At 29.2% G+C, this 14,839-nt stretch overlaps 1 protein-coding gene across 1 annotated transcript; it reads right to left on the bottom strand.

The window, feature by feature from the left end:
• Window positions 1–2,157: 2,157 nt before the first annotated feature.
• Window positions 2,158–6,537, bottom strand: LOC120068086 (probable methyltransferase PMT18). Its single transcript, XM_039019784.1, has 6 exons — window positions 5,966–6,537; window positions 4,618–5,333; window positions 3,729–3,939; window positions 3,299–3,596; window positions 2,741–3,205; window positions 2,158–2,648 (listed from the first exon to the last, which is right to left on the bottom strand). The coding sequence occupies exons 2-6, from the start codon at window positions 5,302–5,304 to the stop codon at window positions 2,411–2,413; spliced, it is 1,899 nt and encodes a 632-aa protein (XP_038875712.1). The 5' UTR covers window positions 5,305–5,333; window positions 5,966–6,537; the 3' UTR covers window positions 2,158–2,410.
• Window positions 6,538–14,839: the final 8,302 nt, after the last annotated feature.

A 14,839-nucleotide genomic window follows, 5' to 3' on the forward strand; every position in this document is an offset into this window, starting at 1 on the left:
CAACAACAAAAAAGCCTCCAATTCATCATCAAAATCATCTTCATAGTAGTCAGTTTATTAATAATATCTTGAACGTCACTCAAATGCTCAGAAACAAACTTCCTGCCCTTTAATTTCAAATTAAAAAGTTGTTTGATTAAAGAATCTTTGTTATGTGTGGTCTTCATTTCATAAAGACCTTTTAATTTCTTCCACAACTCCTTGAGTTCCTTAGACACATGGTTAAAAATGCTAATATCAACCCACTACCTAATAATCACCAAAGTTTCTCTTTAATTTTTTCCAATCTTTTTCTTCTATTTTCTCTAGTTTTGCAGGTTTAGAAATTGTGTCATCTGCTTTTGTGGTTGTTTCAATTGGATAAAATAAATATTTGTAATATAACAAATCCTCCATCACAAAGCTCAGATGGAATAATTGGTTGATGTCAATTTTATCATCAAACTACCTCCACCATTACTAGTAGACTCTATAACAATGATTAAATTAAAACCCTCTATGATACCAACTAATAGGACCCAAACAATATAACAACAATCCACTAAGATCTCCTCCAAAAAAATTAACCAAATAATTTTTATTCAAAACACCAGAAATAAATCACCAAATAACCACCAAGCAATCGACAACTTTGTAGAATCTGTCGCTGAAAAATTGAAATGTTGCCTTTCTTCCAATTTTATACTTCTGTTCATTCTCCTTCTATTCTTTAGGTCATCCCCAGATCATGTAAAAGAAAATCTAGGGCTTACAAGATGGTCAACCCAAAAATTAGCCCCAATTGAACTCATAAAACACAAGTTTAAAATAAAGTTTTGCTTGTGCAACAAGTAGGTTTGACACCCACAACACAATTGGTGGTTGAGAGTTGAACTTCTGATCTAAAGAAAAAGAATATATGTTAATTATCACTGATTTAAACTTACTTTAATGGGTGGAACATTTAGTTAATGGTCCATTAAACCACTCTTTAGAGGAAAACCAAGGAAAATAGGTAACAAACAATATAATGATATCGTATACATATGAACATGCAATAATTGTACTAACCACTAACGAACTAGATTAATTGCTTTTCAAAAATAAATAAATCCTCATGTCCATTTTAAATATTCCAAGACTTTAAGAAAATGAAAAAGCATCATAGCCTTTTCTAGGTAAATTGACCCTCTAGTTCATAATATCTCAAGATAAAAGAGTAGGTTAAAATACCAATATTGTCTTTATAGTTCGAGACACATTAATTTCAAATGTCAAATTTTAGTTTTTATAATTTTAATAAATTTTAAATTAAGTTCTATTATTTGTTTATTATTGATTTTTAAAAAATATTTTATTATCTATTAGCATTTTCACTAAAATTGGAACATATTCATATATTATATTTTCTTACTTATTATTGTTATTATTATTAATAATTGGATCAATTTCAATAAAAATTAATTTTGAGTGATTAAACTTAAGATTTATTGAAAGTATAAGAACCAAAATTGAAACTTTAAAATTATAGTGACCAAATTAAACAAACTTCGAAAGTGACTAAATTAAACAAACTTCGAAAGTGACTAAATTAAACAAACTTCGAAGTACAAAGACCAAAATGCTATTTTAACCTAAATATATGTGAAATTAGACATAGTTCATAAACTTATTAAATTCGTGCATAACATTTTCCTACAATAAAAAAAATGTACCGACTGTGAACATTAATTGCGTCTATAGGTTCATAGAATTTACAAGCGCCTAATAAATCACTGAAATTTCAATTTTATATTCTATGATATGACATATTTAATATTTTTTTAAAACTAATTGATTTTGACGTAAAATTGAGTTTGTGTATCTAATAGATATGTTTTTTCTTTTAATAATATCCAATAGGTCGAATATTTCTTATACACAAATAAGTGCAATAACAAATAAACACAAATTAACTTAAAAATTCTAAAACTTTAAAGTCCAAAAACATATTACATACAAACTTAAAATTTTAAAAATCAAACGTGTAAATTAACCAACATACTATTCTATTGTCATTTTGTCCTACAACAATTAGACTCAAAACTAGTAAGTCAAAATCAAATTTTAAGAAAAGAAGTCTTTAATTACTAACCTTCATAATGGTAATTCATAAGCAATATACGTAGATTCTCTTAGTTTTCTGATGGGAAGAACATTATATATGATTAACAAAAATTCAAGTTGGAACAATAATGTCCCAAATGATATAAATGTTTGAAAAAGAATTACTTAGAAAATTACAAAATAGGAACAGGAAATAGTAAAGAGGCAAGAAAAATTACACACCTAAGTGAGAAAAATGTGGAAAGTAAAATTTAAAAAAAAAATACAAAAAAAAAAAAAAAAAAAAACAAAAAGTACAAACTCTTTTAGTAATCTTAAAAATTGACTATGCTTGTTTCTCTTGTTGTTGGTTGGTTTCACCAGTCCAATAAGTTTTAACAGCCACAAGAATCTTCTCAGGATTAAATGGCCCAGTTTCATGATCCATAATTTGGCTCTTCCACTTCATTCCATCTGTTATTGTTTGAACCTTCACCAATACTTCCACTGTATCCCTAAATATTACTGTCCCTTCTGGCCTCAATATCCTATCCATCTCCAATAGAATGTAAGTAATATCACACCTGCATTTCACAAAACAATCCATTAAGAGATTAAATCATTAATACAAGAAGAGTTGCATTATTTGATTCATTTCTCATTTCTTCAGCCTTACCTATCTTGGTATATGCTAAATATGCCATTAGCGTGGATTAAGTCATATGTTCTCGGGTACGTCGAGAACGCCTCACACCAATCTTGGTATGTTCCGATTAAGCCACGTTCGTATATCACTCCCAAAGTGTCATGGTCGGAATTCGCGGGGACGACGTTCATAACCCACACTGGAAACTTCAACAAAGCGGCTGCGAATCCACCGAGATCTGCATTCATATCCATTATGTTTCGGTACCGTCCTTGCGCCAAGGGGATCATCTTTTTGTAATATGTAATCCTCTCCCTCCATAGTTTGTTATCTTCTTCGAATTTTTCCGAGGTGATGCCTGTTATTGTTCCTCTACTGATTCGAGGCGGCACGGCAAATGCACGCTGTGGCCAATTCTCAACTGCACCACCGGCAACTTCATCGAAGCCACTGACTTCTGGCAATGGAGTAATGCACGTCTCCATGTTACGGTACCTGGGCTCGGGGCAGAGAGGAACAATGAAAAGACATGATGATTATAAGAATTAATGTTAAGAGGATTAGGGGTTGTTTTTGCAAAGTACATACCAAGCAGCATCAGGATTGTCTGATTTGCAAATGTGGGGTGTTTTGTAGACTTTCTTATTCTTGATGCATTGGATGTGGTTAAGGGGCTTCTGCCATATTGCAAGATCATCCTTCTCGACCACTTTCTTCCAGCATAGTCTCCTTGCAACTTCTTCAATGGAATCTTGCTCTTCTTTCAAGTCCTCTTGTGTTCTTTCCCAACCTCTCCAATACTTCTTCCAACGAATGGGAGGGCCAGAGAGAATCCAATAGCCACCGGGTCTCAAAACTCTGTCCAGTTCGATTAAGTACAATCCATCTGTAAAGTTTAAGAGTAATTATTTTTCTGACAACTGGATAACGTTTTTTTCTTTTGTTTTTTATTTCGTGTTTCTTGTTTCCAATTTTAAGAAACAGAGGCATTCACAAATGAACCTGTGCTAGGTCTTACCATTAGTAGCCCATGGAATCAGACAACGGGAGCAATGAGCCATGTCAAAAGCCCGAGCCGGGTACGGGAGCCTTTGAGAGGCCATGATACCAATCATTGCAGGAACTCCACGCTCTAGAGCAAATTGAACTTGAGCTTCATGAGTATCCCTTGGGGCAAAGGACATGGCCAAGATGTCTCTCTTTAGCAAATAAGCACCCCAACTTGCTACCTAAAACACAACCAAAGCCAGTAGGGTACCATGACCCAAAATACATCAACAATTGCCCATGCACACACCTTTCCTTTTCAAAATTCCAAACTTAAATAAAAATTAATTGGTTCTCATCTAAAATTAACGATATATTTTTTTAATTTTTAAAAATTTAAAAATATTTTTTATAATTTAGTATAATAAATAAAATACACTCGTAGAAGTCACATCATTTAATCATTTTTTTTCTCCAACACTTTTTAAAATCACATACAAGGTAAATAAATATATAGAAACAATACAAACTCTTTATAAAGGTAAATACGTAGATGGACCAACAAAAAGATAATAAATGCATTTCAAATATTGAAATTATAATTATACTTGAAAAAAGATTTTATTTGTATGAAAAATAAATAAAGATATTAAATGCATTTCAAATATTGAAATTATAATTATACTTGAAAAAAGATTTTATTTGTATGAACAATAAATAAAGATATTAATGGCCATAATGAATCTTATCATTTTTTTTCCATCTAAAAAACATGAAAACATTAAGTAGAACAAGAACTTCAATTAATTTATTTTTTTTTTATAAAAAAAAAAAAAAACTGTCAAGAAAAATTATCCGAAAATTATTGCAATGTAAACTCAACAACAGACAAACAATTTCTAGGGAAGAAATTCAGTTACCCCACAGCCCGTATCAATGGCGGTTCGAATCTTCCCCTTAGTAAGAGGAATCAATTCGTTAATGTCGTCAATGTAAGCATCGGCACCGCGAGGGAACATCGTGCCGCCGCCGGGAAATCGGAAACGATCGCCTTCAACCTGAATCCAATTCTGTACCGCTTTCTCAATGCTAAGCTCTCTATGAGGAATGTTATCGTACCAAGCATAATCTCGGCTCTGCGGCCACTTGAACGGCGTCTTGTACTTTGGTGGCGCCGGAATCATACAGAGGAGTAGTTCTTCCTTGGCAGGACAATGGCGCTCTCTGTATTTCAACATACTCCGATCGAACTTCCTTGCCCTAATCGGATCTTGACAGGGAGTGTATTCACTGTACGACATGTCACAGGGAGAGATCGTCTTGGTGACTGCTTCAATTGTATTGTTGATTTCGACGCCGTGGTGGCTCTCGAAGTCGAGCAAACGCGTCGGAGAAGAGGATTGGGTGTTGGTGGATGGGAATGTTTGATCGGGGCAACCGACTTTGGAGATTGCCTCGGTTTGATTGAGCGGCGTTGTGGTGCTCTGCCATGCCCCCAACATGTATGATAAAATGCACAGTCCACTGACGGCGAGAATCCATGTCAGTCGCTTCCTTCTTGACTCGAGATGGTGATGCTTCGGTGAGCCACTATAGTCCTTTGCCATTTTTTTCAACTTTTGTTCTTTACAAATTCCTAGAAAAAAATGTCCAACAAACATTGATAGTTAACGAATAACCATTGAATCATTGGTAGAAACTTGAAGCTATATGATAGAAATAAATCATCGTGTTCATTTCAATATATTAGCCAATCTTGATTCTGGATTATTGAGTTCTGGTTATGGGAAAAACTTGTCCTTAATGCTATATGATGATATTAGCCACTCTTGATTCTGGGTCTTTCCATGTCTGGCTATTGGGGGGAAAATTTTTCAAAATTAAGCAGGAAAATTTGGGTTTGGTGGAATTATGCCTAAATTTATCTATAGTTCAACCCATTGAAAAGAAGTAGTCACTTGCTTTATATTTTTGAAATCATGAAAACAAGCCAAAAAGTTGAAATTTGGACAGAATGTTGGAACGACAAACTACCAAGAATCAAGCCAGCAGTTACGCCACCACCTTCAAACTTTCACAACAAAAAGAAAAGAACCCAACAATCACTTGGACTCATTAGCTTAGAACAATCCATTGATTAGATTTAAATCAAAAGAACAACGACAGCCAATCCAGATGAAACAAAACAAAACAACCATTTTCCTTTTTCAAGCGCTATCCTTTTCCTAATTTACCATTAGTTAGAAGAAAAAGAAGAAAGCAACGAACCTGAAAAAGGGTTCTGATTTCTGCGTGGGCTAGAAGAAGAGTATCATGTGAAGCAAAACATAGACCATGGTAGCAAGCAATCAAGCAAGAGCAAGCCTTGTTTCACTTTTTATCAACAATGGGAAGATGAAGGAAGATAAAAATATAGTGAAAGAGAAAGCTGTAGGAAGGTACAAAAAGGAGTGAATCAGGCAGAGATAAATGAAATGGTAAAGTAAGAGGTTATAAAAACAGGAACAATAAATGGGTACGTTGTAAGACACTGAGCCATAACAGGGGAAGGGAAATGAGTGGAGGATACAGATTTACAGCCTACCCAAAGTGATAAGAAATTAGAAGAAGCTTGAGCTTTCTTTATAGAAGAAAGAAACTAATAATAGAGAGACTCAGAAAGAAAGAAAAACACAAAGAACAGAAGGAATTGAAGGTGGAATTGGTAGTTTGGAATGGTCTTCGATTATATCATAACTTTACATTAAATTTCTAAAGGTGGAAAGGAGAGAGACAGAGAAACAAAGGGAAGAGAGAGAGAGAGAGAGAGAGAAGGGATTTAGTCTTATGGAATATGAGGGTTCACAGGAGAGTCACTAGCCTGAAATTACTCCCAGCCTTGATTTCATTTCACTTTCATTTTCATTTCATTTTACATTTCACACGTTGCTGCATTTCATTCCATCATCTTCTTCCTATACCTTTAATTTAATTAATTTTTTACTTTTCTTTTCAAGTTTTCTTCCTTTTTATCCCCCAACTTTTTAGGTTCTTATTCCAAGTTTCCAACCAATGCCTAAAAGCCGCTGACCAGGAGCAAGTAATATTTATTTCTGTCCATCTCTAGAGGGTAATAAGTTAATAACCAGCCAGCTGTTAACTTTTTTTTTTTTTTTTTTTTTTAAAAAAAAAAATTAAATTTTGATTTAAGAACCAGAGTTAATGACACTAATTGGCCTTCCCCAATTGAACACTCCCTTTGAAATTCCCCAAAAGACCATTCACATTCAGAGACACGATAGATCCGAACGTCCTCAGTACGTACTACATAGCCCATACAGAACAAAAAAAATTAAAAATTAATTAATGAATAAATACTTTTTTTTTTTGTCTCCCATTTGAAAATTTTTCTATAGGTACGGTAGTATACTCTTCAATATATTCGACTTAATAAATATGTGTAAACTTCGCATTAATGTAACTGGATCCCATCTTATGTTTAAAAGTAAGTTGACGTGGCACACAAGTATGGAAAATTTACACACTACGGTAGAAATTCTCTCTCTCATTCTGAGTGTGATTTCTTATTACTTTTTTTAGTTTGATTTTAGACCAAAAATTTAATTTCATTTGGTCTATAAGCTTTACGATGTTATAATTTTACTCTCGAGTTATTATCAATGACCACTTTTAGTCATTTGTTTTATTTTTTATCAATTAATTTCAAGCAAATAAAATTAACTATAATTAAACTCGATTTCATTATTTTTTCGGTCGTTATTAAAATTAATTGAAAGTTAACACCAATTACTAAAAATAGGTGTTAATAATTTAGGAGTAAAAGTGTTAAATCTATAAATCTGAAACCAAATGAAAACAAAACTCAAAAGATATGAAGATGTAACATTTTGAAACCTAAGATAAAAGGAAATCATATTCATAACTTGAGCAACTGAAAATGTGTTTTCTTACAAAAAAAAAAAGTTCAAAATTACTTTTGATCCCTAAACTTTTATAAGGTAACAATTTAGTCCTTTGAACTTTGATTTGTAATGATATAGTACTTATACTCTTAAATTTATAATAATTTGGTCCTTGTATTTTAGTATGCAATAATTTGGTCATTGTATTTTCAAATTTATGACAATTTAATTTATGTCATAAAAAATTAAATTAAAATTATATATTGATTTTTCATTATTTAATAGCTTCTAGACATCTCGAATCACTAATTAAGTTTATTGATGTATTTAGGTAAGAAAATTATTAAATCTTAACAACAATTTCACGACAATAACTCTATCACACAAAATGCAAAATAAAGTTTATGAATTAAATTAATACCTCCAGGAAAGTTAATGGAGAAAAATGAATTTTAACCAAAAAAGAAAAAAGTGAAAACAAAGATGGATACAATAAATAAGAAAAGGAAAGAGACAGAGTTCCTGAGCGAGGGCCATACAAGGAAAAAAAAGAGGGGGGGAAATTAAATATTAAGGAAAAGAAAAGAAAAGAAAAGAAATCACGTGAAGGTCATATGTATGAGTGGCATGTGTCCCTACATCTGATCTTAATAATCGGCTTCTCCTTCCCTTCGTATTCCCATTCTATATATAATTAATTAATTAATTAAAAAAATATTTTTTTTTCTGGTTTTTAGATTTTTTTTTTAGAGAAACTATTTTAAATGATAAAATTGTTAAAAATTTTACTAACTAATAGTAAAATATCACAATAGACTACTATCTATATCTATTTGCATCATGATAAACACATATAAACGTTGATATTTTGCTATTAATGATAAATATTTTGATTTTTTTTCTATATTTTAAAAAAATCATTTTTTAATTTAATTTTTATTTAGTTCATAATTTTTAAAAGGTTACAATTTTGTTTTTGAGATTTGAGTTTCTCTTTCAATTTGAGTTTTAGATTTCAAAATTTGTACTTTCAACCTTGATTTTTCATTAAGTATTTACTTTCAATGTTATATTTTAAATTAATTTTAATATTGATAAAAAAGTAATGAAACTTAATTAAATATATTTTTTAATTATTTTAAACTAATTGTTACATATTAACACCTAAGTTTTAGGTAACTCATCTAACATATGTGTTGGGTTGATACCCTAAATTTTGTGGGTTTCGTAGTTTGTAAATTTTATATACGAAATATTTATTTAATCAAATAAGATATTATTTTATTTGATATTTAGTGTGCATTAATCCAATCTAATAAACTAAGATCCAAGGTTATTTTATGTAACTTAAACATGTATGTATTTGACATACAAGTGGATCACGTTTAAGCAATAACATTGATTTGTCATTAAGTATTCACTTTTAGTCTTCGACGTTAATGTCTATTAAGTAATTCTAAATAATTAATAAATTAAATTTTAATAGAAATGAAACTTAATTAATTATATTTTTATTATTTTAAATTAATTATTAGATATTAACGCCAAAGTGTACATAAATCAACTGACGTACGAATATGTTAACGACTTAGGAGTTTGTGGTTCGAATCTCTCTACTCCTATTGTACTAAAAAAATGTTAGATATTAACACTAATTATTAAAAGTGAATATTTAGTGAAAAATTAAAGTTAAAAATGTGAATTTTGAAACGTAAAGACCAAATTGAAATAAAACTCAAACTTTAGGGGTAAAATTGTAACAATTTGGAACTTTAGTGATTAAATTGAAATCAAACTCAAATTTTGAAATGCAAGGAACAAATGGAAACTAGATCCAACATCTAGAGATCAAAATTTTAAACCTTATTTGGTATATGTTCCGTTTTTTTATTTTTTGGTTTTTAAAAATTAAGTATACTTCCTCCATATTTCTTATAATGATTTGCAAGTACAATAGTTGAATTTTTAGTGAAATTTCTAAAGCAAAAAGTGTTTAAAAGATTTTTTTTAGTGTTCAAATTTTGTCTTGGTTTTTTAAATCATTGGTAAAAATAGATAACAAAACAAGAAATTTGGAGATAGAAATAGTGTCTATAAGCTTAATTTTAATAAATAAATAAATAATATTTCTTATATAAAAAAATAATAATTTGATTGTGGTCTAATGGAGAGAAATGGAATAAGGTCCCACGTCGTAGCATTTACATTCTTAGGTTCTAAAATATTGCACACATCTTCGCATTATAAAGAAATGTAACGTTGTACGAATATTTTACACATTTTCATTCTTATTTTAAAATTGATCTAAAGTTTTATTAGGATACAAATCGATTGGAAGAATCCAGATCTGTACTTTACACCAATAATTGAGATGCTCCTTTGACCTAGTTTTATCACCAAAGCTAAATATGAAATAAGAATTTTAACTTTTGATTTCAAGAAAATGAATTTATGTTTAAATCGTATCCATATTAACAATAATTACTTAACTAGTTAGATTGAGTTAGAAGTTTTTTTTTCAATATAATTGGGAATAAAGAGATTAAAATCATAGATTTTGTGGTTACTAACACACTCACATATCAATTAAATTAGATTTGATTTGACAAAATGGTAAAAAAATTAAGCACATCAAAATCAACATTATGAAAGCATTAATAAAAACTTAAAATTTCATGTTTTGAGGTGTATAGATCCAAATATTAATCATACATCTTCAATATTGCATAACAATAAAGTTTTAATTTCACTTTGATGCCCAATGTATTAGTAATCTCTCTAAAAAGGTTTCAATAAATGATATCGTTTAAAAATATTCCTAAATTATACGGAATACTTCTAAATTTTAGGTTATAAATTTCAATAATATTCTTAAACTTTTAAAAGTTTCACTTCTACTCTTAAACTTTTCTCTTCAAATAAAGACAGAAAAATAAAAAGGAATGATGACTTACAAGATAATCGTCGATGTGATATTAGTTTCATTTTAATTAACTTTTAGCCGTTTGAATTTATTTCAAAAGCAAATATTTGATTAGCTTTTTTGTTAAAATGAAGATGAAAGTATATAGTGTGGGAGTTATTTGAAAAATAAAGGTTTCGTATGGTGTATTTTGGTGGGGATAAAAAATGGTCGTTCGATAAAATTTTAGTTAAAATGGTAGGGGAAGCCATATAGTGTAAGAACAATTATGCACTTATAAAATTACCGAACTCCTCTTTGACTATGAAAAATCAAATGCCAAAAAAGTTGAAAGAAAGAGAAGTCAAAGAAAAAAAAATTTCATGAGAACAAATTAATAAGCAAATTATAAAAGAGTGAGGTCAATTGAAAAATGTTTGTTTGGGGAAGCTAGAAGAATAAAAAAAAAATGACTAATAAATGATACAGTTTTCATATCAAAGTGTAAAAAATCTCTTGAAAAATGTTAAAGTGAGCTTAGCTAAGTGATATTGATATGATTTTCGTCCCTAGAAGTCGAAGGTATCGATCGAGAAAAAAATTATATTTAATTTTTTCAAATACTATTTTTTTTCGATTAGTAGTTAAGTAGAGACTCAAAATTTTGTTAGTCCTTTCTGGATTACCTACCCCTTAGCTAACAAAATGGTATTTTTGAAATAATTTCAATGATTAAGCCTTATAATGAAAATTTTGAAATGCTAAGACTATAGTAAGAATAAATTCTAAAGTTTAGTGATATAATTAAAACCTACGAAATATTACTTTCAAACCTATTTAAAATTTAAACGGTAAAATAGAACATTTAAAAGTTGAATTAACATCATTAAAACTTAAGGTAAATTACAATGAGCAACACACTTTTAGTGCTAATAATTAAGTGTATAACCACATTTTTAAAGATTTGCTAATATAGTAAAATCTATTGGTGATAGACTTCTACTAGTAATAAATTTCTATTAACGATATAGTTTATCACTGATAGACTATGAGAGCTTGCTCTTAATTTTGTTATATCAACAAATTCTTTTATAATACACTATATCGGCGAATATTTTGAATGTAATTGCTATATTTACAATTACCCCTAAATTTACTTTATAATTAAGAGATTATTTGCCTAATTTAAAGTATGGGCTAAATTTGTGCCAGCAATAGCAATAATATGATGGAAGCAAAAGAGAAAAAAAAAAAAAAAGAAAAAAAAAAAAAGCCAAAATGATTGAGAACAAAATGCTTTTAAAATCTACCATAAAATATGTAGGTTCAACTAGATATAGGCATATTTCCAAAGTTGGAATGCATTAAAAACAAAGGGGATTTCTAATAGAACTATGAATTAGTGAAATGCATTGAAGTGAGAAAGAACACCGACAACCAAAATTTAAACCTATACTAATTTCATTAATGATTCTAATTATTTAAAATGGGATATTGTTGTTAAAATAAATATAACTAAAAAAATAATTATTTTTTTAGTTCAAGATATAATTTTTTACTACAACAAATACGAAGATTAGAATTAGATTTTCGACCCATGAGATACATTATATTTTTCACTTGATTAACAATCAATAAAAGAATAATGAATATGATATTTGATTGTTTTAATATAGAAAACAAATAGAAATCTAAATTATAATATATAAATCTCATGTTATAAGTAAAGATTAAAAGCTTTAGTACATATGGAATATGGAGTTGATTAGTGCACAAGAGGCCAAGATAGAGACTGCCTTTTCCAGTCGAATAATTGCTCTCTACTCAAAATAGTTCTAGATTGAATTCTATAATTTTACAAACTTTAAATCTCTGGTTGATATCTATTTTATTTTTTAAAATATGTAAACTTCAGACTTTAAAATTGATAATAAAAATTTATGTCAGTTGAATTACGTTCATGTTGATACCTCATATTGATATCTAACCGAATAATATTTGTTCGATTTTGATTTATAAATGTTTTGAAATATCAATTTAGTGTACAAGCTATAAAGAAGTGACTACTTTATCTTTTGCTGGCAACTTGTGGTGTAACCAAGTTGCCAACCGAACGTTTGGTATGTAGCCAACTTAAAATGGATATAAGTACATTTTTAGGTGGGAATGTGATGAATCCAATCCTACCGGTAGTGATTGAATGATTTTCTTTGATCATTTGTGTCATGGGCTATTTTAGGCTAAAGGGCATAAACAAAGGGTTGGGCTAAAAAGGGAAAGTTGGCCTATGGTACCATGCTCAACCTTGACCTATGTCAAGGCAAACCCCAAGAAGCCCTTGAATAAATTGTCCCATGAGTGAGCCAACCCATGAGAGGATCAAAGAATTCAAATGTAGCTCGAAAATTCTAAGAGAAGAACATCTAGGTCAACAGACATTATAAGTATGAGGTAAAACCTTTAGAGGAAGTAAGTTAACTCAATAATTACTGCATAGATTTTCTTTGGAACCAGTGTTGCAAGTACCGTATCTTGTACAGGTCACATTCTTTTTTAATTAACAAATTTATAATTGTTGCCACATGAAGGTCAAATTTATTTTTTTGTGTCAAGATTTTGACATCAACATTTTTAACTGTACTTTTGTAGGAATAAGTAAGAAAGATTAAGAAATTGAATAATTTGATTTGATTTCTTCTCAAATGTAATGATCTCTCTTAGGGTGATCCACCGAGGGACACACCATCGATGTATTAACTCATTGACATAATATTAGTGATAGAGATAAAAATGGCCTACCACCATTTAAAAGTCTAGGAACTATAATGGATGTTTAAAAAGTTCACATAGCGAAATAGAACAAAAAAAATTAGTATCCAAACAAAAATTTAAACAAACTTAACTTACATATTTAGTTCCTAATTATTCAAGATGATGTATTTTGTATTACATGTTTAAAATCTTTGTGCTTTTAAAAGTTTTCCGTGATCTTTCAAACAAGGGTGGCTCAAGATTATATGAAGCCTTAGGCAAAACTTTGATAGAGAAGTCTTCGTATAGAAAATATTATCTAAAATTTATTTTTCTTATTTTTTGAGATGCAAAATTATGTATTAAATTTCGATAATATAAATTCATTAATATAAATGGATAATATGATCAATTCATTTAATCATTCTCGCAACATAGTTGACCTCAAATAAGATTTAATTAATTTTAATTTTGAAAAGTTTCTTTCAGCCAAATCAACCGTTTACTGGTATTGTTAATAATATTCTATAAGTAATATATACATTTGGAAAAGCATTGATCTTTTTTTTATATATATATATAATTTAATATTTTAATAGGACAATCAATTTCATTTGGCAAGACTTCTCTAAATATTTTTAATTGAAAAAATAAATATAAACCGTTAATGTCAAAAAATGTATCGTGTTTTAATGTATTTTCAAGATTAATACAATATCTTTTCAAATTATTATCATCTAATGACTTTAAAATTTTCATATTAAATAAGAAGTTAAAGATATTTTCATATACTTATAATTGTTCAAATCTATTTTAAGTGAAGAAATTGCTTGATCTATAATATAGTAAAAGTAATCGATTCTAAAAGAATCTTCAAGTGATTGTGTTTCTTCAATGTCAAGATTCTCACCAAATTGTTTGTTCTTTTGAAGCATTCTTTTTTCACGAAATATTGATTGTATTTCCATATCATTTGCAATGTCTTTAGCTGAAATCGTAACATCTGTGAATCCATTTTCTCTATATTTTTCTAAAAATGAAACTAAACCTTTCAAGTGATCTAAAGCAACATCAATATGCATATATTTATGTCGTAAGACTTTATTCATCGAATTAACAACAAATAAGGTATCATACCATATATTCATGTCTAACAAGAATTCAAAATCTTCAAATTCATAAGTAGCTGAACAATTAGCTTCTCTTTTCACTTTAAGATCTTCACTAGTTTCTCATAATTTTAATAAACCGTCCCTTATTTGAGGCACTTGAAATCTTATTGTTTTAACACTTTCAATTCGACTTTCTCATCGTGTTTGTGACAATGCTTTGATAGTCAAGTTGGATATGCGATCTAGCAAAAGTTTCAACCGTTTTGTAGACGAAGAAAATAAAGAATAAATACATTGCACAATTCTAAAAAATGTCATAGCTCTATGACATGAGCTAGCCATGTAAAAAAGTACTAGATTGAGATTATGACAACCACAAGGTATATAAAATGCTCTAGGATTTATTTTAGTAATCTTTTTTGTACACCTTGTTTTCCTTTCATATTAGATCAATTGCCATATCTTTGTTCTCTTA

The sequence above is a fragment of the Benincasa hispida genome, chromosome 12 (genome assembly GCF_009727055.1).
Source record: "Benincasa hispida cultivar B227 chromosome 12, ASM972705v1, whole genome shotgun sequence".
Lineage (NCBI taxonomy): Eukaryota > Viridiplantae > Streptophyta > Magnoliopsida > Cucurbitales > Cucurbitaceae > Benincasa > Benincasa hispida.

What these genes read in the sequence shown, in the direction of transcription:
- LOC120068086 (XM_039019784.1), bottom strand. Translation starts at nt 5,304, where the DNA reads ATGGCAAAGGACTATAGTGGCTCACCGAAGCATCACCATCTCGAGTCA. An exon ending in CCATTGATACGGGCTGTGGG is followed by an intron (nt 3,940 to 4,617) that starts GTAACTGAATTT and finishes GTTGTGTTTTAG; the next exon opens with GTAGCAAGTTGGGGTGCTTA. An exon ending in TTTAGCATATACCAAGATAG is followed by an intron (nt 2,649 to 2,740) that starts GTAAGGCTGAAG and finishes TGTGAAATGCAG; the next exon opens with GTGTGATATTACTTACATTC.